Consider the following 23,480-nt stretch of genomic DNA (forward strand, 5'->3'; position numbering starts at 1 on the left):
ACAAGTTTTCCTTCTGTATGTGTTTTTTCAGGTTAAAGACATCGTGTTACAGTGCTGAATCATGCTTGTGTTTATGGCAGCACAACTCATCACAGTTAAGTTTGGAAACACCCTGTCTATCAACAGATGAATAGATAAAGAAAATGTGGCAGAAACATATAACGGAGTACTACTGAGCCATAAAGCAAGATAAATTTGACTCATTTGTAGGAAAACAGATGCACCTTAAAACCATAATCAATAGTAAAATGAACACAGAAACTTAAAATATTTCATGATGTCCCTTATGTGAGTGACAGAGTATACATAAAAGAGCAAAATAAAAGGTGATACAAAAAAGAGAGAGATAGACCTTTTGCAAATGGGAAAAGATGGGTGGAGGGTAGAGATTTGAGGGGAAGACGAAGTAAAAAGGATTAAAATGCAATGTATCTGTGTACCAACTTCCTAAGATGAATGTATTTATTATGTATCATAAACATATACTAACTAGTAAAAAATATAAATACATAAGTAGTTTTTTTTTGACATTTTATTGTATATTTAAGTGGAAATGTCAAGGCTGTTGATCGGTTCTGAAAGTGGTAGGCTTTTTATTTTGTTCAAAGACTTACTGAGTGCTTGCTTACCCATTGCTGAGTACTTCGATAGAGTGAGGAATACAATGATGATTAGAATGCAGGTTTTTAAGTAAGTAACTTGTTTTAGAATGGAAGGCAGGCAAATACTTAAGCATCGCAGAGGGACGAGTGTTATGATAGGGCTATTCAGAGGAGGCTTAGCCAGTCCATCGAAATGGCAGTTTTATTCTAAAATTCTACATTTTGTTATCAAACCCATTATTTTCTGTTGCTGTCACTATTGAACTTTTTCACCACTCACTTTGAATATTAAAATATTTATGTGTAAGAGCTAATCTATATTAAAGACTAACTCATCTGTTTTGGCTGTTTCTGCTTTTCCTCCATTGTGCTGTGCATGTGGCAAACTCTTCATCAGTTAATATGCATTCCCTTAAGTAGAATGTATTTCTTCCAGATTTTACATTCCTCTCCCTTTCTCACTCCTTGTCAGGAGCATCTATCCATCTCTATCTTTCTCCTTTCTTCCTACTTTCCCTTCCCATATGTATGCGCATGTATATACACATATATATGAATAACATATATTAAAGGTAGTAGATAATTTCTCTTTGCCGAATCTAATTATCTAATTTGCTTAGTTACTTACCTTGGTTTCTATGTAGCAGTATAGTTTTGGAGAAGATACTAGTCTGTGTTCATGATTGTTCCCTTGATTGCTTGATTTCCCATGGCTGTTTTAGTCAGTGTTCCAGGCGTGTTCCTTTACTGCTTTGTGAGTATTTTCCCTTTCAGAGTTTCATGCTTGGTTAAAGACAGTGACCATTCCCATTAAAAGACTGTAACGTCTAGTGCTGTAGATCTTGGCAAACTCTTTTCCATCCCATTTGTTAAATCTGAGCTGGGGGGGGGTCTCTCTTTTCTTGCTCCAGTTAATTTATTTTTTCTAATTGATTGGCTGCTTTTTAAAAAGTCACTCCTTAAATGATATTTAAAATATGTACCTATTTCTATATATATTCTATTAATCTTCCAGATGTTCCTCTTTTTCTTCATGAATATTCACTCTTTTTAAGAGTTATATGTAAAAAAATTCAAATGGACATTCACTTATGGGTTTTAAAAATAATAATGTAATAGCTTCATGATTAAGAAAGAAGTTTCCTTGAATATTGTTAATTGTCCTACCAGTAGGATATACTGGCTGTATTCCTTCTCTTGAGTATCATTAGCCAGTTTCAACAATTAATGATACTTTTATACTTTGCACAAAATTACAGGGACTTTTAATTACAAGGACTATTAATTAGAAACTTGTATTAGATTCAAAATGACAGTGATAATTTATTTGAGAACTAAATTATTCAAGCTGTGTTCTTTCTTTCTTGAATCTTTATAATAAATCACCTTGATTTTGATGGTGGGAACTTTTCTGTTTCAGAAATTAAAGATTTTTTATGTTAACTTTAATGATTTACCTATGTTTGTCATTTTTCATTTAGAACAAGTATATTCTGACTCTGTCATGTGAGAAATGTGAGATTATATTACATTCAAGGTACGGATGTAGTTTTAGTTTTTGGCTGTTCAGGTGACATTTACCTTGAGGTTATTGAAAGAAATTATTTTTATATGATTCTAGATTGACAGGTATCATTATTACCTTTGTACCTGTGTTCTTATAGGTTTTTCATGATTAAGAATGTTTTAGCTGTCTCTCTCCCCCTGAGGTCAGTGGAGCATTTATAGCAACATGCAGTTGTTTCTGTTATTTTCAGCAAGCATTTATTTACTCAAGAATAAAATTAAGAGAAAAATCTCTGAAAAACCCTTCATAATCACATTTTATGTTTACCTTTCAAATTCTTATGTTGAATAATCCAAAAGAAAAAAAGAGGTTCTTGTTTTTATTTGCCCTTAATATCATTTAACTTTTATTTGCAAAAAAGAATTGTATGTATATGTATATTCCTTTTATTATGTCAAGATTCTAATTTTGAAATTCTCCTTTTATGCTTAGACTAAAAAATATAGCTATTAGAAAAATAATTTTTTTCAAAGTTAAGGCAAGAGGCCTTAATTTAATTCAATTGAAATATCATACATATTTATTTTGTTTGATCTAAAAATTTACATGTACTTTAGCTTCTTTTGGTGTTGTGTGATTGGCTACTGCTCTTGCATGTTAAAAGTCAGGGGCTAACAATAAATAAAACTTAGAATACTATTTTAGTGAAATGATGAGCGGAAAACTCAGGGTATAATAATAACGATGGCGATGGCGATGCTGCTGCTGCTGCTGCTGCTGCTGTTCCCGCTGCTGATGATAGCAGTAACACATGAGTACTACTGTGTGCCAGCCACCATGTTTAGTACTTCATATATATTTTTTTCTTTTAAGTTTCACAGTGTTATGAGATTGAGACTATTTTATACATGTCAAAATTGAAGAAAGTAGTATTCCTCTGCTGTATGGATGTGAGGCTTTTTCAAGTACCTTGTTTAGCTTTTCTTTTTGAATGAGACAAACTGCAGAGACATTGAAATCAGTGAGGGAAATGTTCATGAAAAGGAGTGAAGTTAGGCATGTGGAGGGGTCTCCACCACTTCCTACTCCCTGAGTTAAGTATACTGTCAGAGAAATTTTCTAACTTTAATCTTCATAGAAGTTGAAACTTATTAGTTTCAAATTCTCTTTACTCCCTTTCTTAACATCTTCAAAATTTCCCAAAGTGCTATATCCCGTCAAAAGATGACATGTTCTGCCGGTCAGTCACTATCCCCTAAACCTGGGCACTTTTATGTCTGTAGAGAATCTGCTTGATTTCCTGATCTTTCTGTCTTCACTGTTTTTCTTCTAATTCCTTAAACTGATGAACATATTATAAAGATATGCAATCATGAATCTTTCTATGTATTCCACATCTGAATGTTATTATTTGCTGAAGGCTACTATTTGAAGATAAATATGACATAGCTGAAGCACCGAATGAGCTAACATTCCAGGAGAGGAGGAAAATACATGTGATAAATGAATGTTGCAGACATTAAATATATGAATTAAGAATGAAACTGGCATGTTTTCATGAAAATCTTATAGGCTTAATGGTAGAAATAGATATATATGATGTACATAGCATATACATGTAAAAAAGAAGGATGGGCCAGTCTTCTGGGAAATGAAATTGGTAAAGGAAGTATAATGTTTGAACTGACCCTGTAGTTCCTTTTAGCACTATTATCTCATCCTCCTATATTTTGATCCATTGGATTTTTTTTTTTGGTACCAGGGATCGAATTCAGCACCTTGCACTTACGAGGCAGGTGGCAGAACCACAGAGCTAAATCCCCAGCCTCATTTTCCTATATTTTGTGAGCTTGGATAAAGAAAAAAAAATCTATATTTGCTATTTACAAATTTTTATCATTCATTTTTCAAACTGTGCACTGTAGCTTCTATCCTAATATTCTACATTGGAAAAATTCATATTTTTCAATAAAAATGACATACTAGCTGAAACTCTTTGGGGGGGGCAGGCATTGTGACATGTGTTTTGCTGATACTTCCTGATTTCTTACAACACATGTGTAAAATAGTGATTATTATTTTTCACATTTTAGAGAAAGGCAACTGAAGCACAGAGTTTAAGTAAAATTTGACCACAATCACAGCTAGTATGTTGTAGAACTAGGTTGGAAATCCGTACAGTTTGGCTTCAGAATGCAAATATTATGAATAATTGAATGAACCTAGTTCCCTTTACTCATATTGGCACACAAGTACCTGTATGCTAATGTTTAAGACATGTATTTCTTTTTAATTGTAATGCATTTTCTTTCTTTCCCTTATTCATTCATGAAAATGTTAACATTTTTTATGGTCAAGTGCTGATCTAGGCATTGGGAATATAGAAGTAAAGGCTACTTCCCACCGCCAAGAAACTCGGAGTCTGATGGGAGAAGATATAGAAGAAAATAGTTATATGATTTGACAGGTACTGTAATGGAACAGACATAGGGGAGGGGCACTAAGCTCACCCAGAAAAGGGTAACCCCTAACCTGGATTTTGATTGGAAAGCAGGATTTAGCTACAGCTCTTTGGCTAGGATAAGATAGGAATCGCAATCTTCTATCATTTGCCTGCCTCCCTGCCTGCTCTCCTATCTCCCTTCCCTCCCATCCTTTTTCTTTTTCCTATGTTGATGGAGAGTGATTTTAAAAAAATCTTGAGAGTTGTCTTGGATTGCATTATTTTAAAAACTATTCTTTGTAATATTCTTCTACTTGTCAATTTGTTTTCTGTGTTTTATACTCTACTTTGGTCTCAAGTGTCTTTTTCATTATTTCATTCTCAGTTTATTTCTTTCATCTTATGTAGGAACTTTTATCTAATATAGTAAGAAATTTGGCCCTTTTCTTCCTCTCTAGGTTGGTTAATAAGTATTTAAAATAACCACAAGTGATTTCTGTAGCATAGAATATATAGATCTGCTCACATTCTTGAGACCACTGAGAAATTTCTTAGAATTACATCCCTTAAATCCTCTTGTTCCAAATTTAATATTTTGTAAACATGTTGCTTTAAATGGCTTAGCTTTTTCATTTTTGTCTGTGGCTTCTAGCATTTACTAGACATTGGCATTTGGCCCACGGACTGGTATTGGTAACTGCCAAGTACAGCCTCCTCTTAAAAAACTCAGGAAGAATACAGAAGCAGAAATATTTGACTCTGGATCTCAACCAAGGTTGAATCTTATCCCTCCATCACTTATTAGTAGAAAGACCTTGGGTAGATTACTTAAACTCTCTGCATATTCCTGTTCTCATTTTTGAAATGGGCATATTAGTGACTACCTTTGTAGATAGTGTAGAGGATTAAATGAGTTAATGCCTATAAAACTTAGAAAAGTGCTTAGAGTATAGGTTTTTAAAATTTTTTTATTTGTATTTTTTAAAGGAAGACAGAGGCCTGGGTTTCTGTCCACTTTGGCTGAGTTCTATTTTGCCTTGTAAATAGTTGGCCTCTACTTGCTGTTGCCAGTTTTCTTAATAATTGTCCCTCAGGTAATTTGGTTTTATTTCAAATTGGGCTTATTTTCTTCTCTTCTGGTAATCTAGGTTTTTATAGTTCTATATGCTTTTTGTCATAGAAAACAACTTGGGAAAATTATCAGGAAGACTATACATTGTTATTATCAGTGATGATTTTATGACTTCTTAGTAGGGGTTTTAATAATAGATTTTTGTTGTATGTAGTAATAGAGGTTGTTTAAAAGATAAAAATTCTTTCCCTACACTTATTTCCCTGTATACTTTTTGTGAAATATTAGAATATGTCAGACATATAACACTCAAAAGTGAAAGATAGATTCTCTAAATATTTACTCAGTGCTTAGTATATGATAAAACACTGTTAAGTGTTGAAACAAATTGTGGGTCATAGTTTGTTTTATACTCTTAATAGGCTTTAAAAAAGTTTTATGTAATAAAAATAAGTAGTGTTATTTATGAAAATAAAGCCAAACTTAAATCATTCTTTTATTATTTTTCATCATAATATATTTTAGATGGTTTTTATATTAATATACACAGTTTGAATATCTCTTATATGAAGTGCTTGGGTCAGAATATTTCAGATTGTATGGAGTTTTAGGACTTGGGAATATTTGTATAGATTTTACCAGTTGAATGTCCAAAAACTGAAAATTTGAGATGCTCTGAAATCTGAAGGCTTTTGAGCATGATGTTGACCTTTTGAAACATTTTGAATTTTGGATTTTTGAATTAGGCATACTGGATTTGTACAGAGTTATCCCATTCATTTAAACTACTTTACAGTATTGTCTTGAGTACATATACTGTAATTTTTTTTCAGCTTTAATTGAGTTTATTGGTACATTTTAGGGATACAGTATAGTTACATTCATTATTGGGATCTTGTACCTTTACATGACAAGTCTTCGTTCTCATTTTTTCCCCTTGTCCCTGCCCTCCCTTCATCCCGCTCCTCCCTTCTCCATCTACAAACACTTTATTTCTATCTTTTCATTATCTCACATTTTTTTCTTTTTCACTTTTTACCCTTCCCCTACCTGTCCCACCTTCCCTACATCTTTAGCTTCTTTCTTCCCATTTCTCAATGTCAGTAATCTTATTAGGATCTTTTGTATTATTGCAGATTATTCACACCAGAGAAACTATTTGGTATTTACACATGTGTGCCTAGATATACTGTAATTTAATTATTAAATTTCTATAGATGGATTCATGTTTACAGTTTCTCATGACAAGCAGTGATACAGTGAAAATAATTTTACATATACTTCTTTGGTGTATGTGTTTCTGGAGAAGATTCTGGAAGTGGAGCTGCTGGGTCAGTAGTGTATAAATTCAGAATCTTAATGAATTATTTCTCTTATTTAAACATTAACTTTCTTGTCTGTTTTTCATACTTATAGGAAAATTAGGCAATTATACTTTACCAATTTAATGGGCAAATGCTTTTTAAAAAAATTTTTTATTTTAAACTTAATAATGAAGCAGGACTTTCATTACTGTTTTTATTGACTAATTTTATTTTATATATTCTGATATATTCTTTTTCATATCTTGATCTGTTTTTTTGGATTATTCTTTATTTTATTGAATAGTAAGATTGTGGTATATTAGTGAGAAAACAGACCTTGTCATATGTTTAAAACTTCTTTCAGCTTTTTAAACAATATAGTCTATACCTTCATAGAAGTTTTAAATTTATAGGTAGTTGGATCTGTAAATCTTTATTACAGCATCTTGATTTTATTTCATTTATCAGCAGGGTAACTATCAAGAGTCTGTTTGCCTGAGTTGGTGTAGGTTTAACCTATTTTAATAATGTAACAATACTTCTTCCCCTTTGCTAAAGTGACTTAGTTTGGGTGAAAAATTGCAGGTTTTATGTTGGATAGGTGTTTACTTGGCATAGTAATTTAGAATATTGTAATACAGAAACATTAGTTGTTTGCTGTATTCTATACTAGTAATACTGTATTTTTCCTTTAGCTTTCAAAAACCTCTTGTTTCTGTTATTTTCATGATAAGCTTACTATAAGCTTCATAAGAGTTGCTGATGTTAGGTGCTTCCAGAGCAGTCACACTGAATGACTTTGTCTTCATTCTAGTTTACAGAGACAGTTTACTTTTTATAAGAGGTGCTTCATCATACTTGATTACCTGGTATTCTAAAAAATGATGGAAGCTTTTATGTGTGCATATACACATTTTTGGTTATATCTTACTAAATTTGTAATTAAATCTGTATAGCTATGACCAAAACTGTTAACCTGTCCAAATAAAACTTTATTACATTAAGGTTTTTTTAAGTGTGTGTAACCTCCAGTGTGACTAACTTTGTACTTGGATTGTTGGTTTATTTTATTGTTGTTGTTTTTGTATACTCAGAATCGAATCGAGGGCCTTTGCATGGAACTTCACTCCCAGCACTTTGTGTGTGTGTGTGTGTGTGTACTGGGGATTGAACTCTGAACCTTGGGCTTGCAAGGCAGGTGGCAGAACTACTGAATTGAAACCTGGGTCCATTTTCAGCGCTTTTTAAGAAAGAATGGGATCATTGGATCCAAGTTGGATCATTGGATTTTGTAGTATGCTAACTAATACTTTTCAGACTTCCTTGAGAGCTGCTTTGTATCCCAGTGGCACTGTAACAGCATTCATAAAACCTTGGTACTTGCTATTTGTCAGCTTTTTTTTTGTTTGTTTGCTTTTTGCTAGCTTATTGTTGTAGTATTTGCAAGAGAAACAGATTTAATGCAGGACACAGAAATTTACAAAATTAGCTGACAAGGCAGGGGATTTAGGTCAGTGCCACTGTGCCTACCTCACAAGCGCAAAGTCCTGAATTCAATCCCTGGTGGTGATGGTGGTGGTGGTAGGGAGATTAGCTGATAATATCAGCCTACATAGTGAAATGTAAAAGACTTTGAGAGATCTGTCCTTCCATTAGAGATCGAAAAAATCTAGCTGAAGGCCTGGAGCCCAAGGCATTGTCTTCTTTGAATCTGTATCAGGAGGCCCAGGAATCTGTGATGGAAGACTGAAGGGTCTGTGCCAGCAAGCCCAAGGGCTGGTGCTGGAGTTTGGAGAATCTGCGCCAGAGCCTGGAGACGCCTAAGGTAAAGGCGAAGGCCTGAGCGCCAAGATAACAAGGACAGTCTTTGTTGACAGCAAGGAGAGCTCAGCTTTTCCTCGGGGGAGGAAAATTAGTCTCAAGATCAGCTGAAAGCCTTCCCTCCCATTCTCTTTTTATACCGTTCTGGCAACAAGCCTCCTTAAGTGGGTCTTCCATGCCTGGAACTGTGCTGACTCGATTCAGCTGGGCCTTACCCACTCAAGTTGACAATTAGTCTATTAACCGCCACACTTACTTTGCTACTTTTTTTTTTTTTTTTGCCAGTTGTTTCTTTTTTATAATTTTAATTTTTATTAGTAAATATTTGCAGTACTTAATGATTATATTCATCATGGGGAGTTAGTAAGTGTACATAACACATCTTAATTCTTTTTAATTCCCCTTCCCTTCCCTCCCACCTCCTATCCATCACTTGGTCTCCTTCCCATGTTGCTAGCCTTTTCTTAATGTAGTTCTGTGCCAAAGACCTTTTTATAACACAAACTACATGCATTACATTTCCTTTTTCTGCTACCACTATTACTGCTTGAAAGGTTTATAGCATTTAAAATGAATCATTCTCACCACTGATTGTAAACTGTAAATCATCCTAAATTTTTACTTTATGTTTGGTGAAGTTGTCTGAAAGGCCAGTTTTATTTTTCCTTTTAGTAAAATTAAAAATAATTGTTTAATGACACATTCGTTTCTCAGTATCCATGGGAGATTGGATCTAAGGTTTCGTGCACATTTTTAGATGGGCAAAAGACCTAGAAAGACCAAATACACTCAAGTCCCATATATAAAACGGCAGAGTGTTTACATATGACCTGTGTACATACTTTAAATCTTTTTGTTACTTGTAAACCTCAATACAGTATAAATACTATATAAATAATTGTTATACTGTGTTATTGTTTTTCCTGAATACTTTTTATCAGCAGTTGTTTGATTCTGTGGTTTCAGAGAACTCTAACATCTATGTTGAAAAAATCTAAAAAGATTATTTTTAGACTTGTGGCTGTTTGTTGTTTTTACCTATGTTTCTCAGAATTATTGTTTATATATATATAATATATATATACATGCAACTTTTAGTCTAATAAAATTTTAGAATATTATTGTGCAGAGCAGAGCACCTGTAGGCGTGAAAGAAATCTTCTCGTCTGCACCCTGAAGTTTCCGTGAAGTGAACTAAAGGACAGATTAGCAGTAGAAAAGGCTCACAAATGTGCTAAAATGTGTGAAGGCACCACAGAAGGGTGATTGTCCAGTAACCAATGAGGTTTGGAAACGTATATAATACATTATTTTTCATAGGTGGGGGAGGAATGTATTTTGGAGTAATAAATGATTTTTAAGGGAATTTAATGATTCTAGTAATCTGTAATTGATTCTGCTTAGAATTTGAATGGACCGAAAAATAGACAGTCTGTTCAGTGTGCAACATTTTCTACTTTTCCTTCCTGTGATGATTTTTATCTTCCTGGGTTAATGAAATCTCAGGGAAGGGCTCAAAGGCAATTGTGTTGTTTTGGGGGAGGCGGATCTAGTTTTTAGGTATATAAGAGAATTTCAGAGAACAGTCTCTTCCCGTGTATGAGGTGGGGAAAAATAAGGGAAGGTCAGAGACTTTAATTCTTAGGTGGCTTCTAAAACCTTTCAGTTTCCTCTAACTCAAGTGTTCGCTGTCAAAGCATCATAATTTGGGATATTTTTGAGTTCTAATATCACCTATAGGAAGTTTTCATTGTGTTGGCATTAGCTTCTTCACGTATAATAGTTGAACGTGTATTGGACACAATGTGATGTTTCATCACGTGTATATATTATGTAATCAAACCAGATTAACCTTATCATTTCATTTATTCTTTCTTTTTGGTTAAAATACTCAAAATCATTTCTTTAGCTATTTTGAAATATTCAGTATAATATTGTTAACCATTGTCATCCTGTTGTCCAATAGAACACTAGAATTTATTCTTCCTGTTTTTGTATTCACTGACCAGTTACCAATCATCTCCTTAATCTCTATATTTTCTTAGGCTCTTGTAACCACTTTTCTTTTCTCTACTTCTATGAGAATAACTTCTTTATATTCCATATATAAGTGAGATAAATGCTCCTGGTCTCTCTGTGCATGACTTTTTCACTTAACATAATGTCTTCCAGTGCCTCCATGTTGCTACAAACGACAGGATTTCATCCTTTTTTTTTTTAAATGGCCAAGTAATATTCATACATACACACACACACACACACACACACACACACACACACATATTGCATTTTCTTTATTTGTTCTTCTGTTGAGAGACATTTGTCATCTTTTTTTGGTTTTGTTTTGGTTTTTTTTGGTACCGGGGATCCAAACTGGTACCTTGTACTTGTGAGGCAGGCAGCGGAACCACTGAGCTAAATCCCCATCCCTGTTGATAAGACATTTAGATTGATACTGTATCTTAGCTGTTGTGAAGAGTGCTGCCTTAAAGATGGGAATGCTAGTATCTCTTCAACATATTGACTTTATTTTCTTTAAATATATTCCCAATAGTGGAATTTGTTGGACTATGTGGTACTTATGTTTTTAGTTTTTCAGAGAACCTCCAAATTGTTCATAATTGTTATACTAATTTATATTCCCAACAATGTATAAGAGTTCTCTTTGTCCATATCATGCCAAGATTTGCTATTGTTTTGTTTGTTTTTTTGGTAGTAGCCATTCTAATTAGAGTAAGGTAATATTTCACTTTTGTTTTAATTTGTGTTTCCTCGAAAATTAGTAATACTGAGTATTTTTTCATAAACCAGTTATGTCTTCTTGAGAGAAGTGTTTGTTTAGGTCTTAGGTCTTTTTTATTTATTTATTTTTTTGGTATTGGGGATTGAACTTGGGACCTTGTGCTTGTGAGGCAGGTGGGAGGCACCACTGAGGAAAATCTCCAGCCCAAGAAATGTCTGTTTGGGCATTTTGTTTTGTTTTGTTGTTTTGGTACCGGGTATTGAACTCAGGTCCTTGCGCTTGCAAGGCAGGCCACCGAACCACTGAGCTAAATCCCCGGCCCTGTTTGGGCCTTTTGTGCATTTAAAAATTGGATTATTATTATCAGTTTTAGTTTTGCTGTTTAAATTTCTTATATAGTCAGTACATTAACTGTCAGTTCCATAGTATGAAATATTTTTCCACTCCTGCAGGTTGTCTTTATACTGTATTGTTTTCATAAAACCTTTTTACTTTTATGTAGTCTCACTTATGTTTTGTTTGTGTTGCCTGCGCTTTTGGGATCTTATGCAAAAATCTTGCCCAAACCAATGTCAGCGAGTATTTCCCCCATTTTCCTCTTGTATTTGTGTCATTTTTAGGTCTTACAACTAGGTCTTTACTCTATTTTTTGTTGATTTTTGTTTGGTAAGAGGAAGAGTTCTAATTTCATTCTTTTGCATGTGGATATCCAGTGTTCTCAGCAACATTTATTGTAGATACTATCTTTTCTATTTTTCAGTTCTCTACATGTTGAAAATCAGCTTGATTGTAAGTTCATGAATTTATTTCTAAGTTCTCCCAGAAACTTAGTCAGTACTGTGCTGTTTGGGTAACTATAGCTTTGTACCATATTTTGCAGTAAAGTAATGTACAGTAAAACTTTGTTCTTTTTGTTAAAGATTACTTTGGTTATTTGTGGTTGCACATGAATTTAGCAGTTTTTTTTCCTGTAAAGAATGTTATTGATTTTTTTTAATAATCATTGCAGTGAATCTGTGTATTGGCTTTAACAGTATGAGCATTTTAACAATATTAGTTCCTCCAGTTCATGAGTATAGAATATCTTTATTTGTGCCTTATTCAATTTATTTCATCAATGTTTTATAGTTTTAAGTGTGCAGATGTTTAGCTCCTTGGTTTTTTCCTGAGTATTTACTTTTTTTGTAGTATTATAAATGGTATTATGTTCCTGATTTTTATTTAAATAGTATTAGTGGATAGAAATGCCAGACCTTTTTTGGTTGATTTTGTATCGTGTAAACTCTTCCTAGTTTAGTAATTGTAACAGATTTTTAGAATTTCCTTTTTTTTTTTTTTGGTACTGGGGATTGAACTCGGGTCCTTGCGCTTGCAAGGCAGGCCACCAAACCACTGCGCTAAATCCCGGCCCCAAGAGTTTCCTATTTTTAAAATCGTGTAGTCTGCACTCAGGAACAATTTAACTTTTTCTCTTTTCATTTGTATACCTTTTAAAAACATAGGACAAGATCCTCTTGCCTCAGCCTTAGCCTCCTGAATAGCTGTGACTACTGGTGCATCCTGCTGTGCATGCTGCCATGCTGGCTTTTATGTGCCTTTTATGTAATTCTCTTGCCTGGTTTTCTGGCTCTGACTTTTAGTACTTTATTGAACAAAAGAGGTAAATGTAGGCATCCTTCCAGTACTTAGAGGAAAAGCTTTAAACTTTAATCCATGGAGTATGTTAGCTGTGTATTGGTGTTGTGGTACATTTCTTTTATACTTAACACGTTGAACGTTCTTAACATACAAGGATACTGAATTTTGTCAAGCTCTTTTTCTGCATTTGTTGAAATGATTATTTTGTTTTTGTCTTTAATCTGTCATTGTGATTGTGTCATGTTGTTGATTTTCATATGATGAACCATTCTTGTATTTCTGTGATGAATCATACTTGATATTATGAATGATCTGTTTTAATAAGCAATTGAATTTGGTTTACTAGTATTTTTGGGGGGTTTTTGCATAAAGGATGTAATGTTGTTGAGTTATTTTGGTATTAGGCTAATGCTAGTGGTATTAGAATTCATGTAATGAATTTGAATATATTTCCTCCTTTTCATTTTTTGTAAATAGTGTGAGTAGAACTGGTAGAAGTTCTTTTCTAAATATTTGGTAGAGTTCAGAAGGAAATCCACCAGGTCTTGAGATTTTCTTTGATGGGAGACTTATTATGGATTCAGTCTCATTCCTCATTATTTTTCTGTTCTCATTTTCTATTTAAGATTCAGTCTTTGGTTGAAGTTGCCAATAAATTTACATATTTATTCCAGGTTATCCAATTTCTTTGTATATAATTTCTAAGAATTTATGTTTTTTTATATTTCTAATGTATCAATTGTAATGTTTCGTTTTTTTATCTCTCATTACATTTTATGAGTCTTCTGTCTTTTTTCTTAGTCTGATTTAGGAAAACCAGCTCTTAAGTGTTGTTGATCTTTTCTGTTGTTTTTTTAAAAATCTCTATTTCAATTATTTTTGTTCTGATGTTTATTATTTTGTCCCCTATATTTACATGGAATTTCATTTGTTCTTCATTTTTAGTTCCTTGAAGTTTAGTATTAGGGTTTTTGAAATATGTCTTTTTGAAAGAGACATTTATTCCTTCCTAGAACATCTTTTGCTGTATGTAGGTTTATGTATGTTGTGTTTCCATTTTCTTTTGATCAAGGACCTTTTTAAGTTTCCCTTTTAATTTCTTCATTGACCTGTTGATTGTTTAGGGATGTATTTATTTCCATATATTTTTTAGAGTACCTCTAGCTATTAATTTCTAGTTTTATAAAGTTGGGATCAGATCATATAGGCTGTCATTGTGATCTTAAATTTGTTAAATTTTGTTTAGGGGCCTAACATATGATCTTTCCTGGAGAATGTTCATGTGCAATTAAAATAATTTGTATTCTTCAGCTGTTGAACGGAGAGTGTCTCTTAGGTCCATATAAAATTCAATGTTTCCTGGTTAATTTTTTTAACTGGATGATCTGTCCCTTATTGTAAGTAGTGAGAGTTGCATATTGAACACCCCTTCTATTATTTTATGGCAGTCAATTCTTCTTTCAGTCTTTTAAAATTTACTTCATATATTTTGTACATCAATGTTGGGAAAATATGTATTTGTTGTTATTGCATACTCGTTCTGAATTAACCTTTTTATCATTTGTAATAACCTTATTTATCTCATTTTACAGTTTTTAATTTAATCATTTTATGGTTTCTAATTTAATTTCTACTGCTTCTGACATAAATTCAGCTATACTTGATTTGTTTTTATTTCCATTTGTGTGGAATATCTTTTTGCAGCCATTCATTTTCAGTCTATATATTTTCTTTGTTTTGGTAGTGGGGATTGAACTCGGGTCCTTGTGCTTGCAAGGCAGGCCACCAAACCACTGAGCTAAATCCCCAGCCCAGTCTATATATTTTCTTATGAGTGAAGTGAATCTTATTGGCAGCATATAGTTGAGTTTTATTCTTTTAAACCATTCAATCATTATCTTTTAATTGCAGAGTTTAATCTATTTACATTTAAGTTTTGTTTTTTTTTTTTTTTTTTTTTTTTTTTTTTGGGTACTGGGGATTGAGCTCAGGTCCTTGCGCTTGCAAGGCAGGCCACTGAACTGCTAAGCTAAATCCCCGGCCCCTTAAGGTAATTATTGATGTTTAAGGACTTAACATTTTGTTAATTGTTTTGCAGATACTTTCTTTTGTTCATCTCTTAGTATCTTCCTGTGTAGTCAGGTGGTTTTCTCTAGTATGTTTTTATTCCTTGTTCTTTGTTTATAGTGTATCTACTATATATTTTTGCTTTGTGGTTACAGTGAGACTTATAAAAATCATTGGTATAATGGGTTATTTTAAACTGTAACAACTTAACTTTTAGGATAACAGGAAAAACTACTGGACATTTTAAGGCTGTCCTCATTATGAATTTTTAACAGATTGAGTTAGTTGTTACTTTTAATAATTTTGTCTTTAACTTTAAAGACACAAATGACTTATACACTATTATTACAGTATTACAGTATTCTGAATTAGACTGTCCTTAAGTTTACTAGTAAGTTTTATACTTTCAAATGCTTTTGTGTTATTCATTAGCATCCTTTTTTTTTAGTTTGAAAACTTTCTTCAGCATTTCTTTTTTTTTTTCCCTTGGTACCAGGGATCAAACTCAGATCCTTGCCACTTGCGAGGCGGGTGGTGGACCATGCTTTTTTTTTTTACTTGTAGGGTTTCTGCTGAGAAATTTACTGAACATTGTATTGATATTTCTTTCTATCTGATGCGATTTGGAGTTTGTTCAATGTTGCATAGTACTTGGGTGCCTCAGGCTTGTCATCAGGTGCTAGGGATTTTCCAAAGAATGTTCTGGTCTCTGGATAGTTCTAGTTGAACTTTCTGTGGGGAGGAAAAGGGCCTAAGACTCCCTACTCAGCCATCTTGCTAATGTCATAAGCTTTTGTTTTTGGTACTGGGGATCGAACTTGGGACTTTGTGCTTTTGAAGCAGGTGGCAGAACCACTGAGCTAAATCCCTGGCATAACATCACAAACTTTTAAATGTTTCTTTCTTTGGATTTTTATTGTGGACATTTTCAGTTTCATACTGTATAAACTGGAGGAGAATTTTCATAAAATTCTTTTAAATATTTATTGAGGCACTAATAAGTTAATGAAATAATGATAAATTAAAGTTTCACTGTTACTTTTGCAATGTGTATAATACAGAGAGGGCCAGGGATTTAGCTCAGTAGTTGTGTCCCCTGCCTCACAAGTGCAAGGTCCCGAGTTTGACCCCCCCATATTAATAAATAAATAAGTAAGTAAATAAATAATAAATAAATTTGGAGAGAGAGAGAGAGAAAGTTTCTTTGACTTTTTATTAGACATATAGTCAGTCAGGTTTCTTGTTTTATAATATGTAAATGCCTACTATAAAACCTAATGTGTTGGTTTTGTTTTTTGTTTCTTCTACAGAGAGTGATAATGAACTCTCCAGTGGAACAGGTGATGTGTCTAAAGATTGTCCTGAGAAAATCCTATATTCTTGGGGAGAATTGCTAGGAAGATGGTAAGATTTTTTTTCTTATTAAAAACTTTATATTTACATAGTTGTTACTTTGTTATGTTAAAATTTGCATTTTAAAATAATAGTTAAAAGAAATAATATAAAAACGAACTTAAGGGATGAGTGAATGGGGGAGACAGGAAAGGTAAAAAGATGAAAAAACGTGTTAAGATTTGTTATACATGTATCAATTCTTACAAGGAATGTAAACATTATGGGTCTACTAGTAAACTAAGGATCTACATGCATCTACTAATAAACTAAAATTGATAAAATATAATAATTGCAGTATAATTAATAGTTACTCTTTGTCTTACTAGGTCTTAACTTGCTTTCAGAAAATATGTTTGCCTTATTATTCTATTCAGATATAATATTAAGAGTTGTCAGTCTTGTGCTGCATCACAAACATACCTAAATATCTATCGTTAAAGGGTTACATTTCTTTTTTTTTACCATATTTATTGTCCCTAAAAGGGGCTGTAGAGTTTAAAGTTACTCATTTTGCCACTAATTATAAAGTGTAACATCTGTTTTATTCTTTCTATTTAAAAGTATTTTACATTTTAGAAATATTTTACTTGGAACTATAAAAAGGTGTACTGTTTATAATTATTAAAAGAAATGCTATTTATATTTATGATATATAAGTTCTTAAAAAGATAATCATGATTTCATGTTGGAGAAGTTAGAAAAAATACCAGTCAAGCAGAAGACATGATATATTATTGGCTACACATATCAGATTACATGCATGTAGATAGTCTAGGAGAGAGACTCCATGTTCTGGGTAGAATTTTTTCTTTTTTTTTTTTTTTTTTTTTTTTTTTTTTTTGGTACCAGGGATCAAACTCGGTACCTTGCACTTGCAAGTCAGGTGGCAGAACCACTGAGCTAAATCCCTGGCTCCTAATTTTGTGCATTTGTACAGTAAGATAGAAGTCAGAATAATGAAAACTTTAAAAAATCTTCTATAGAGGGGCTGGGGTTTGGCTCAGTGGTTCTGCCGCCTACCTTGCAAGAAGAAGGGCCTGAGTTCAATCCCTGGTATGAAAAAAAAATGTCTATAGAGATGGTAGTTTGTGGTAGTTTTCTAGGTATACCCTAAGAGAGTCCTTAGTTATAATTTAGAAAATAGAATATGTATTAACAGTTCCCAGGTATTTATTTCATTTCTTATTGTAAAGTCTAGAAACTGGTTTTATTAATTTTGACCAGGGGCTGGGGATTTAGCTCAGTGGTTCTGCTGCTTGCTGTGCAACCACAAGGTCTCAAGTTCGAACCCTGGTACCAAAAAACAAACAAACACACAAACAAAAATTTGACCAAAGTGTTGATCTTATTATTTTTAAGGAAATAATCTTGAGAGGAAGGAAGTGTCAATTGCATTTCTTTATTAAAGAGAAAATTATATTTTATTATCTATACTCATACAAATATAAAGTGAATACATTTCAAAGGATATGTTTAATTCATTAATGAAGAACCAGAAAGATATTACTACCAGTAAAAATGAGGTTTGATTTACAGACTTATGTACTTCAACTGATTGTTCACTTGCACCTTCATGAATAGGAATTATTTGCATAGCTGTGGATAGAAAACGTTTACACTGTTGTCATTTTCTATACATTATCTCCTACCTGTTAAAAGTTGAAACAAACCTAGTTCAAAAGAAATGACTATACCAATCAAAAGGAAAACTAACCAATCAAAGACTAACTAGTAATATAAATAAATCTAGGCTGGAAAACAGAAATCATGGTAGGGTTTTCAAAGAGGTTTTAATGCAGAGTAGTAGTTTATAGTGTTATAAGGCTGGAAGGACAGAAAGAAGACAGTAAAATAACTGAAGAAGTAGAAAGCAGCTGTTGCCTGTGAAGGACTGAAGAAATGAAATGGGAGAGGTATTTCAACCAGAATCTAGGAGCTCATAGAAGATCAAGGAGCTATTACAGGGACTTCTAAAGAGGATTGCACAACTTGTTGGTTAGACTAAGAGGATACTCAGATCTGTTAAGATTGAGAAAGAACTATCTGGAGAGGGGACACTGATTAGTTCTTTAGTTTGGAAGAGATACCCTGATCTCTGACCTAATAGTGAGTGCTGATGCTTCTGGGAAAGCCTGATTGGTGTTGTACTTCTCAAGGATTGTAGTGTAGCGTTCTGGGAATGCATTCCCATTTTCCCTTCTTCTACCTTTGATCTGTACATGACTGTTCAACTGTTATCATTTGGAGACCCTAACCTGAAGTCAGCTTGGCAGTACAGTCTGTTTAGTATACAGATTCTTAGGCCTTGCATCATTGAATAGAAAATAGAAAAGCAGTTAAGAGGCAGTAGGCAAATAATTGTACAAAGGAATTAGCTTATCCTAATTTTCATTCACTCATTTATCTGGATCAGTTGAATCAGACATTATTAACGTTAGTGCTTTTTAGGCAGGGATAATAATCAAGAAAAAGCAGAACCAACAGCTTACCCTTTGTCTTAGTCACTGTGTTATTACTGAGACATAATTCCTGACCCCTGCAATTTAAAGAAAAAGAGATTTGTTTTGACTTACATTTTGTAGAGATTCAGTCCATAGTCCTCTGGCTGCAAGGCAGGACAGCCTGGCAGACAGGCATAGTGGAAGAGGGCTGCTCACAGCATGACAGTGAGGAAGCAAAGAGCCAGCCAGTGGAGGTGCAGGGAAGATAAACCCTACCAGGCCACGCTAACAGTGACCTACCTCTTCTGGCGAGATCCCATTTCCTAACAGTAAGTCAGCCATAAACTCATCAGTGGATTAATCTACTAGTGATTATCACAGGCCTATGATCTAATCATCTCCCAAAAGCCCCACCACCACCTGTGAGTGCATGAGGCTTTGAAGCAACATCTAGATTTAAACCATAACACCCTCCTAATCTCCTTTACCTTTGGTCTGAAGGGATTCTTTAATGGTTTGACCCTATGGATATGATTGGTAATAGGTAGACACTATGGCAGTTTTGATACCATAGCTTGGCTTCTTATGCTGTATGTTTTACTCCCTCCTTGCTTTAAGTTATTTGTTGGGGAAGCTGAGGAATTTATAGGACCTGAACACATTATATAGATAAGCAGCTGTTTGTTTTGACAGCTCTGCTCTGTGGCCAGGATTTATTTTTTCCTAATTCTGTACTCAGGAGTAAGAGTGTATTCTATGATAACTGCTTCAGAAACCAAGGGCTTTTTTCTTATTGGATGTTAATACTGAGAATTGGATGTTTAGTTTGTATGGTCTAATACACATTCCTTCCAGAATAGCAAAGTAGAGCAATACTGAAAAATAATACCTTGCACCTCAATTTAAATTAATCACCAAGAAGACATTAAGATATGCTATAAATCTGTATTGTGAAACTAATTTTCTTGATAACTCACTCTCATTGACCAAAAAAATTCAGTTTGATAAGACATTTGAAAAGAGAGAGTGATTTAGGCAGGAAAAGTTTCTGCTGAAACTCAGAGAACAAGATTAAAGTTCAATTTGTAGTGCTAACTTGGTATGTTGCTTGGACAAATCATTTAACCTTTTAAGAGGTTCCGTTTTTGAAGTGTGTTTACTCATGCATGCCAGCTTTGTCTTAGAGGTGGATATCTTTTTCAGGTTTTTTTTTTTTTCCCTCTTGTCCCTTGATTAGGAAAATAGACAAATTCTTATATGTATGTATTTTATATTTTGGGGTACATCATTCCTGTAGAGTTTATACTAATATGCTGGGCTTTTCCACTCTCAGAAAGTTAGGAATCAAAGAAGCTTTCTCATTCTGATAAAAATTACTTGTTAAAACTCAACAGCTAACATCTCAAGAGTGAAACACCTAAGATCAGGATAGAGATGTCTACTCTCAAAATCCTAGGCCAGTGATGGTGAACCTTTTAGAGCTTTTAATGATACAAATAGCCTGCTGTGGCACACATGCCATAGGTTCAGCACCATTGTCCTAGGCAGTGCAGTAAAGCAGGAAAAAGACATAAACAGGGTCAAGGATTTAGCTTAATGGTTCTGCTGTCTGCCTCACAAGAACAAGGACCTGAATTTGATCCCTGGTACCCCCCCCATGCAAAAAAAAAGAAAAAGACATAAACAGAGTTGAAAGGAAAATATAAAATGATCTCTATTTGCAGACATGATTTTATTTGTTAAAATACAAAACGAAATAAGCATAAATATCCTGGAAATAATGAGTTTTGCAAATTTGTAAGATATGTTAAGATGTAAACATCAATCTTATATCTATATACTAACAATAAAAAATCTGAAATAAAAACCATACTAAAGAGCCAGAATAGGTGGCCCACATCTTAAATCCCAGTATTTGAGAAGCTGAGTCAGGAGGATTGCTGTGAGTTCAAGTCCAGCCTAGGCTACATAGGGAGGTCAGGGCCAGCCCGAGCTACAGTGTAAGACCCTGTGTGGGGGGTTGGGGTGGGGATGAAACACTTAGGTAGAAATCTAACAAACTGTGCTAGATGGCACTAAAAAAAAAGTAATGAAAAAAATAAAAGAAGACAAATAAATGCGGAAATGTACTATGTTCATGGAATGACAGAATGAATATTCATAAGATTTCAGTTTTTCTTAAACTGATCTGTATTCTTATTGAAAATTCAATAAAAATCCTAGCAGATATTTTTGGTGGCAACAAAGCAAATTCTAAAATTTGTATAGACTGGTAAACTAAGGAAATAGAAAAGACAGTTTTGATAGTGTAGAACAAAGTTAGAAGATACACTACTTGATTTCAGGGTTTAGGAAAACATAGTAATCAAGCGAGTACTGATTCAAGGATAGGCACTTAGCTCAATGGCACAAACTAGAGTCCAGAAATAAAGCCATGTATCTGTAACATTTTTCAAATAAGATATACAAATAGTCAACTAGCACATTAAAAGTATTTTAACATCATTAGCCATCAAGGAAATGAAAACCACATTTTTCACCCCCCCCCTTTTTTGTGCTGGTCCTGGGATCGAACTTAGGACCTTGCACTTGCGAGGCAGATGTGGTACTACTGAGCTAAATCCCTGACCCTGAAGATCAAATTTTTGATGAGATACCATTTCATGCCCATTAGGATATAATAAAAAAGACAGATAACAAAAGTTGGCAGAGATACGTATAAATTAGTAATATAAAACAGCAGTTGAATCTCTCATATGGTGTTGCGGAAAATGCAAAGTGGTACAGCAATTTTGGAAAATACTTGCTTTTAAAATTGAACTCCTACTCCCCATACCACCCACCATTTTCCATTCTACTCTTACATATTTATGTAAATGAAATTACAGTTTATCTGTGAATGATTATGACAACTTTGTTCATAATGACATCAAACTGGAAACTGTGAAAATTTCCTTCGACAGGTAAAGGGACTAAACAAGTTTGGTGCATTCATTCAGTGGAAGACTACTCAGCAACTGAGAGATTTCAAATACTTTCTGTGACATATGATTTAAGTAATTTAATGCTGCATTGTCTCTTTCATATGAAATTACAAAAAAGCTAAAACTGTTAACTATAGAAAGTATCAGTGGTAATCAAGGGATGTAGGTGTTGGAGTAGTGTCAATTATAAGAGGGCACAGATGATGTTTGGAGAAAATGTAACTATCCTATAACTTGGTCATGGCAGTAGTCATACAGTTGTACATATTTGTCAAACTCACAGAACTATACAGTAAAATGTTGAGTTTTATTCTGTGTAAACTTCTTAACCTGTAAAAAGATGAAAGACCATGGAAAGAGGAAAATATGGGTGAAATTTATATATACAGTGCATAGATTAGTTATCTGAAGTGTGCCATTTACTTCTCTTAGGACAGTTCCTTTGTATCCCTTGCATATTCATATTCATCCCTTCCTCCCTCCTTACTTTGACTTGTATTAGTTAGTTTAGGAAACACTGCCTTAACAGACTTTTCTATTTCCCCTCATTAAAATTCTGTCAAGTACACATGGCCTCTTTAAAGTTATAACTGCTTAAAGGCATCTGTTACAGTATGTTGAGGTGCTCAATAAATACTTATTGACTGAGTATTGATTATAAATACTTATGAAATAGTACTATTACAGATTTTTATCCATTCAACTCTGAACTCTGAACATTTTTATACTTACATTTTGATTTTTATTGTATGTGGTTTTTGAAATAAAATTAAGTTGCTATGTTTCCCATTAGATTGTAAATAGATTCATTTCTCTTATACCTGGCTCCATCTTGAACCCTGAGATTACTTGTCTGTCTTGTATCTTGATCCTGTCATGACATGGTGAGATGTTTTGACTTACACATTTGAAAAAACATCATTCTGGAGGTGAACTGAAAAATGAATTATAAAGGAGGAAAGGTTGGAAACAGACAGAATAGCTAGAATGTAATTGAAAATAATCCATGGGAGAGATGTTTTCTTGCCCTAGGCTGGTAGCAGAACGTGACATGTAATCAATATATTTTGAGACAGAGCTGATAGTTTATATTTCCTGTGTGTACTGAGAAAAAGAAATAACTGATAATTGTTCAGATTTTTGTCTTAAACTTCAAGAATACTTGCTATTTACTCAAATATGAGAGGAGAGGAAGCACAAATTTGCATGATAAAAATAAAGATTTTGATGATGAAATGTCTTCTAGACATTAGTGAATGTGCTTATTAGTTGATTGCATATAAGAATGTATTCAAAAGAAATACAAGGAAGGAAATATGACTTTGGAAGCCATATATATTATATATAAATATATATTTAATAGCCTTCAATAACTATATATAAGTATGTATATGTAGTTATTAAAGGTGAGATTTCTTGGGGAGTGAGTCTAGATAAAGAAGTCATTGCGGGGCTGATCCTTT

General features: G+C 33.5%; 1 protein-coding gene across 3 annotated transcripts in view; it reads left to right on the forward strand.

Moving 5' to 3' along the window:
- Rabgap1l (RAB GTPase activating protein 1 like) overlaps positions 1-23,480 on the forward strand; it is a 591,762-nt gene that overhangs the window by 136,657 nt on the left and 431,625 nt on the right. For all 3 annotated transcript variants that reach the window (XM_033762099.1, XM_033762100.1, XM_033762101.1), the window contains one exon: positions 16,508-16,601. In XM_033762099.1, coding sequence (XP_033617990.1) covers positions 16,508-16,601 — 94 coding nt within the window. The remainder of the gene's footprint in view (positions 1-16,507; positions 16,602-23,480) is intronic.

The sequence above is a fragment of the Fukomys damarensis genome, unplaced genomic scaffold (assembly GCF_012274545.1).
Source record: "Fukomys damarensis isolate Sample0158 unplaced genomic scaffold, DMR_v1.0_HiC HiC_scaffold_11, whole genome shotgun sequence".
Lineage (NCBI taxonomy): Eukaryota > Metazoa > Chordata > Mammalia > Rodentia > Bathyergidae > Fukomys > Fukomys damarensis.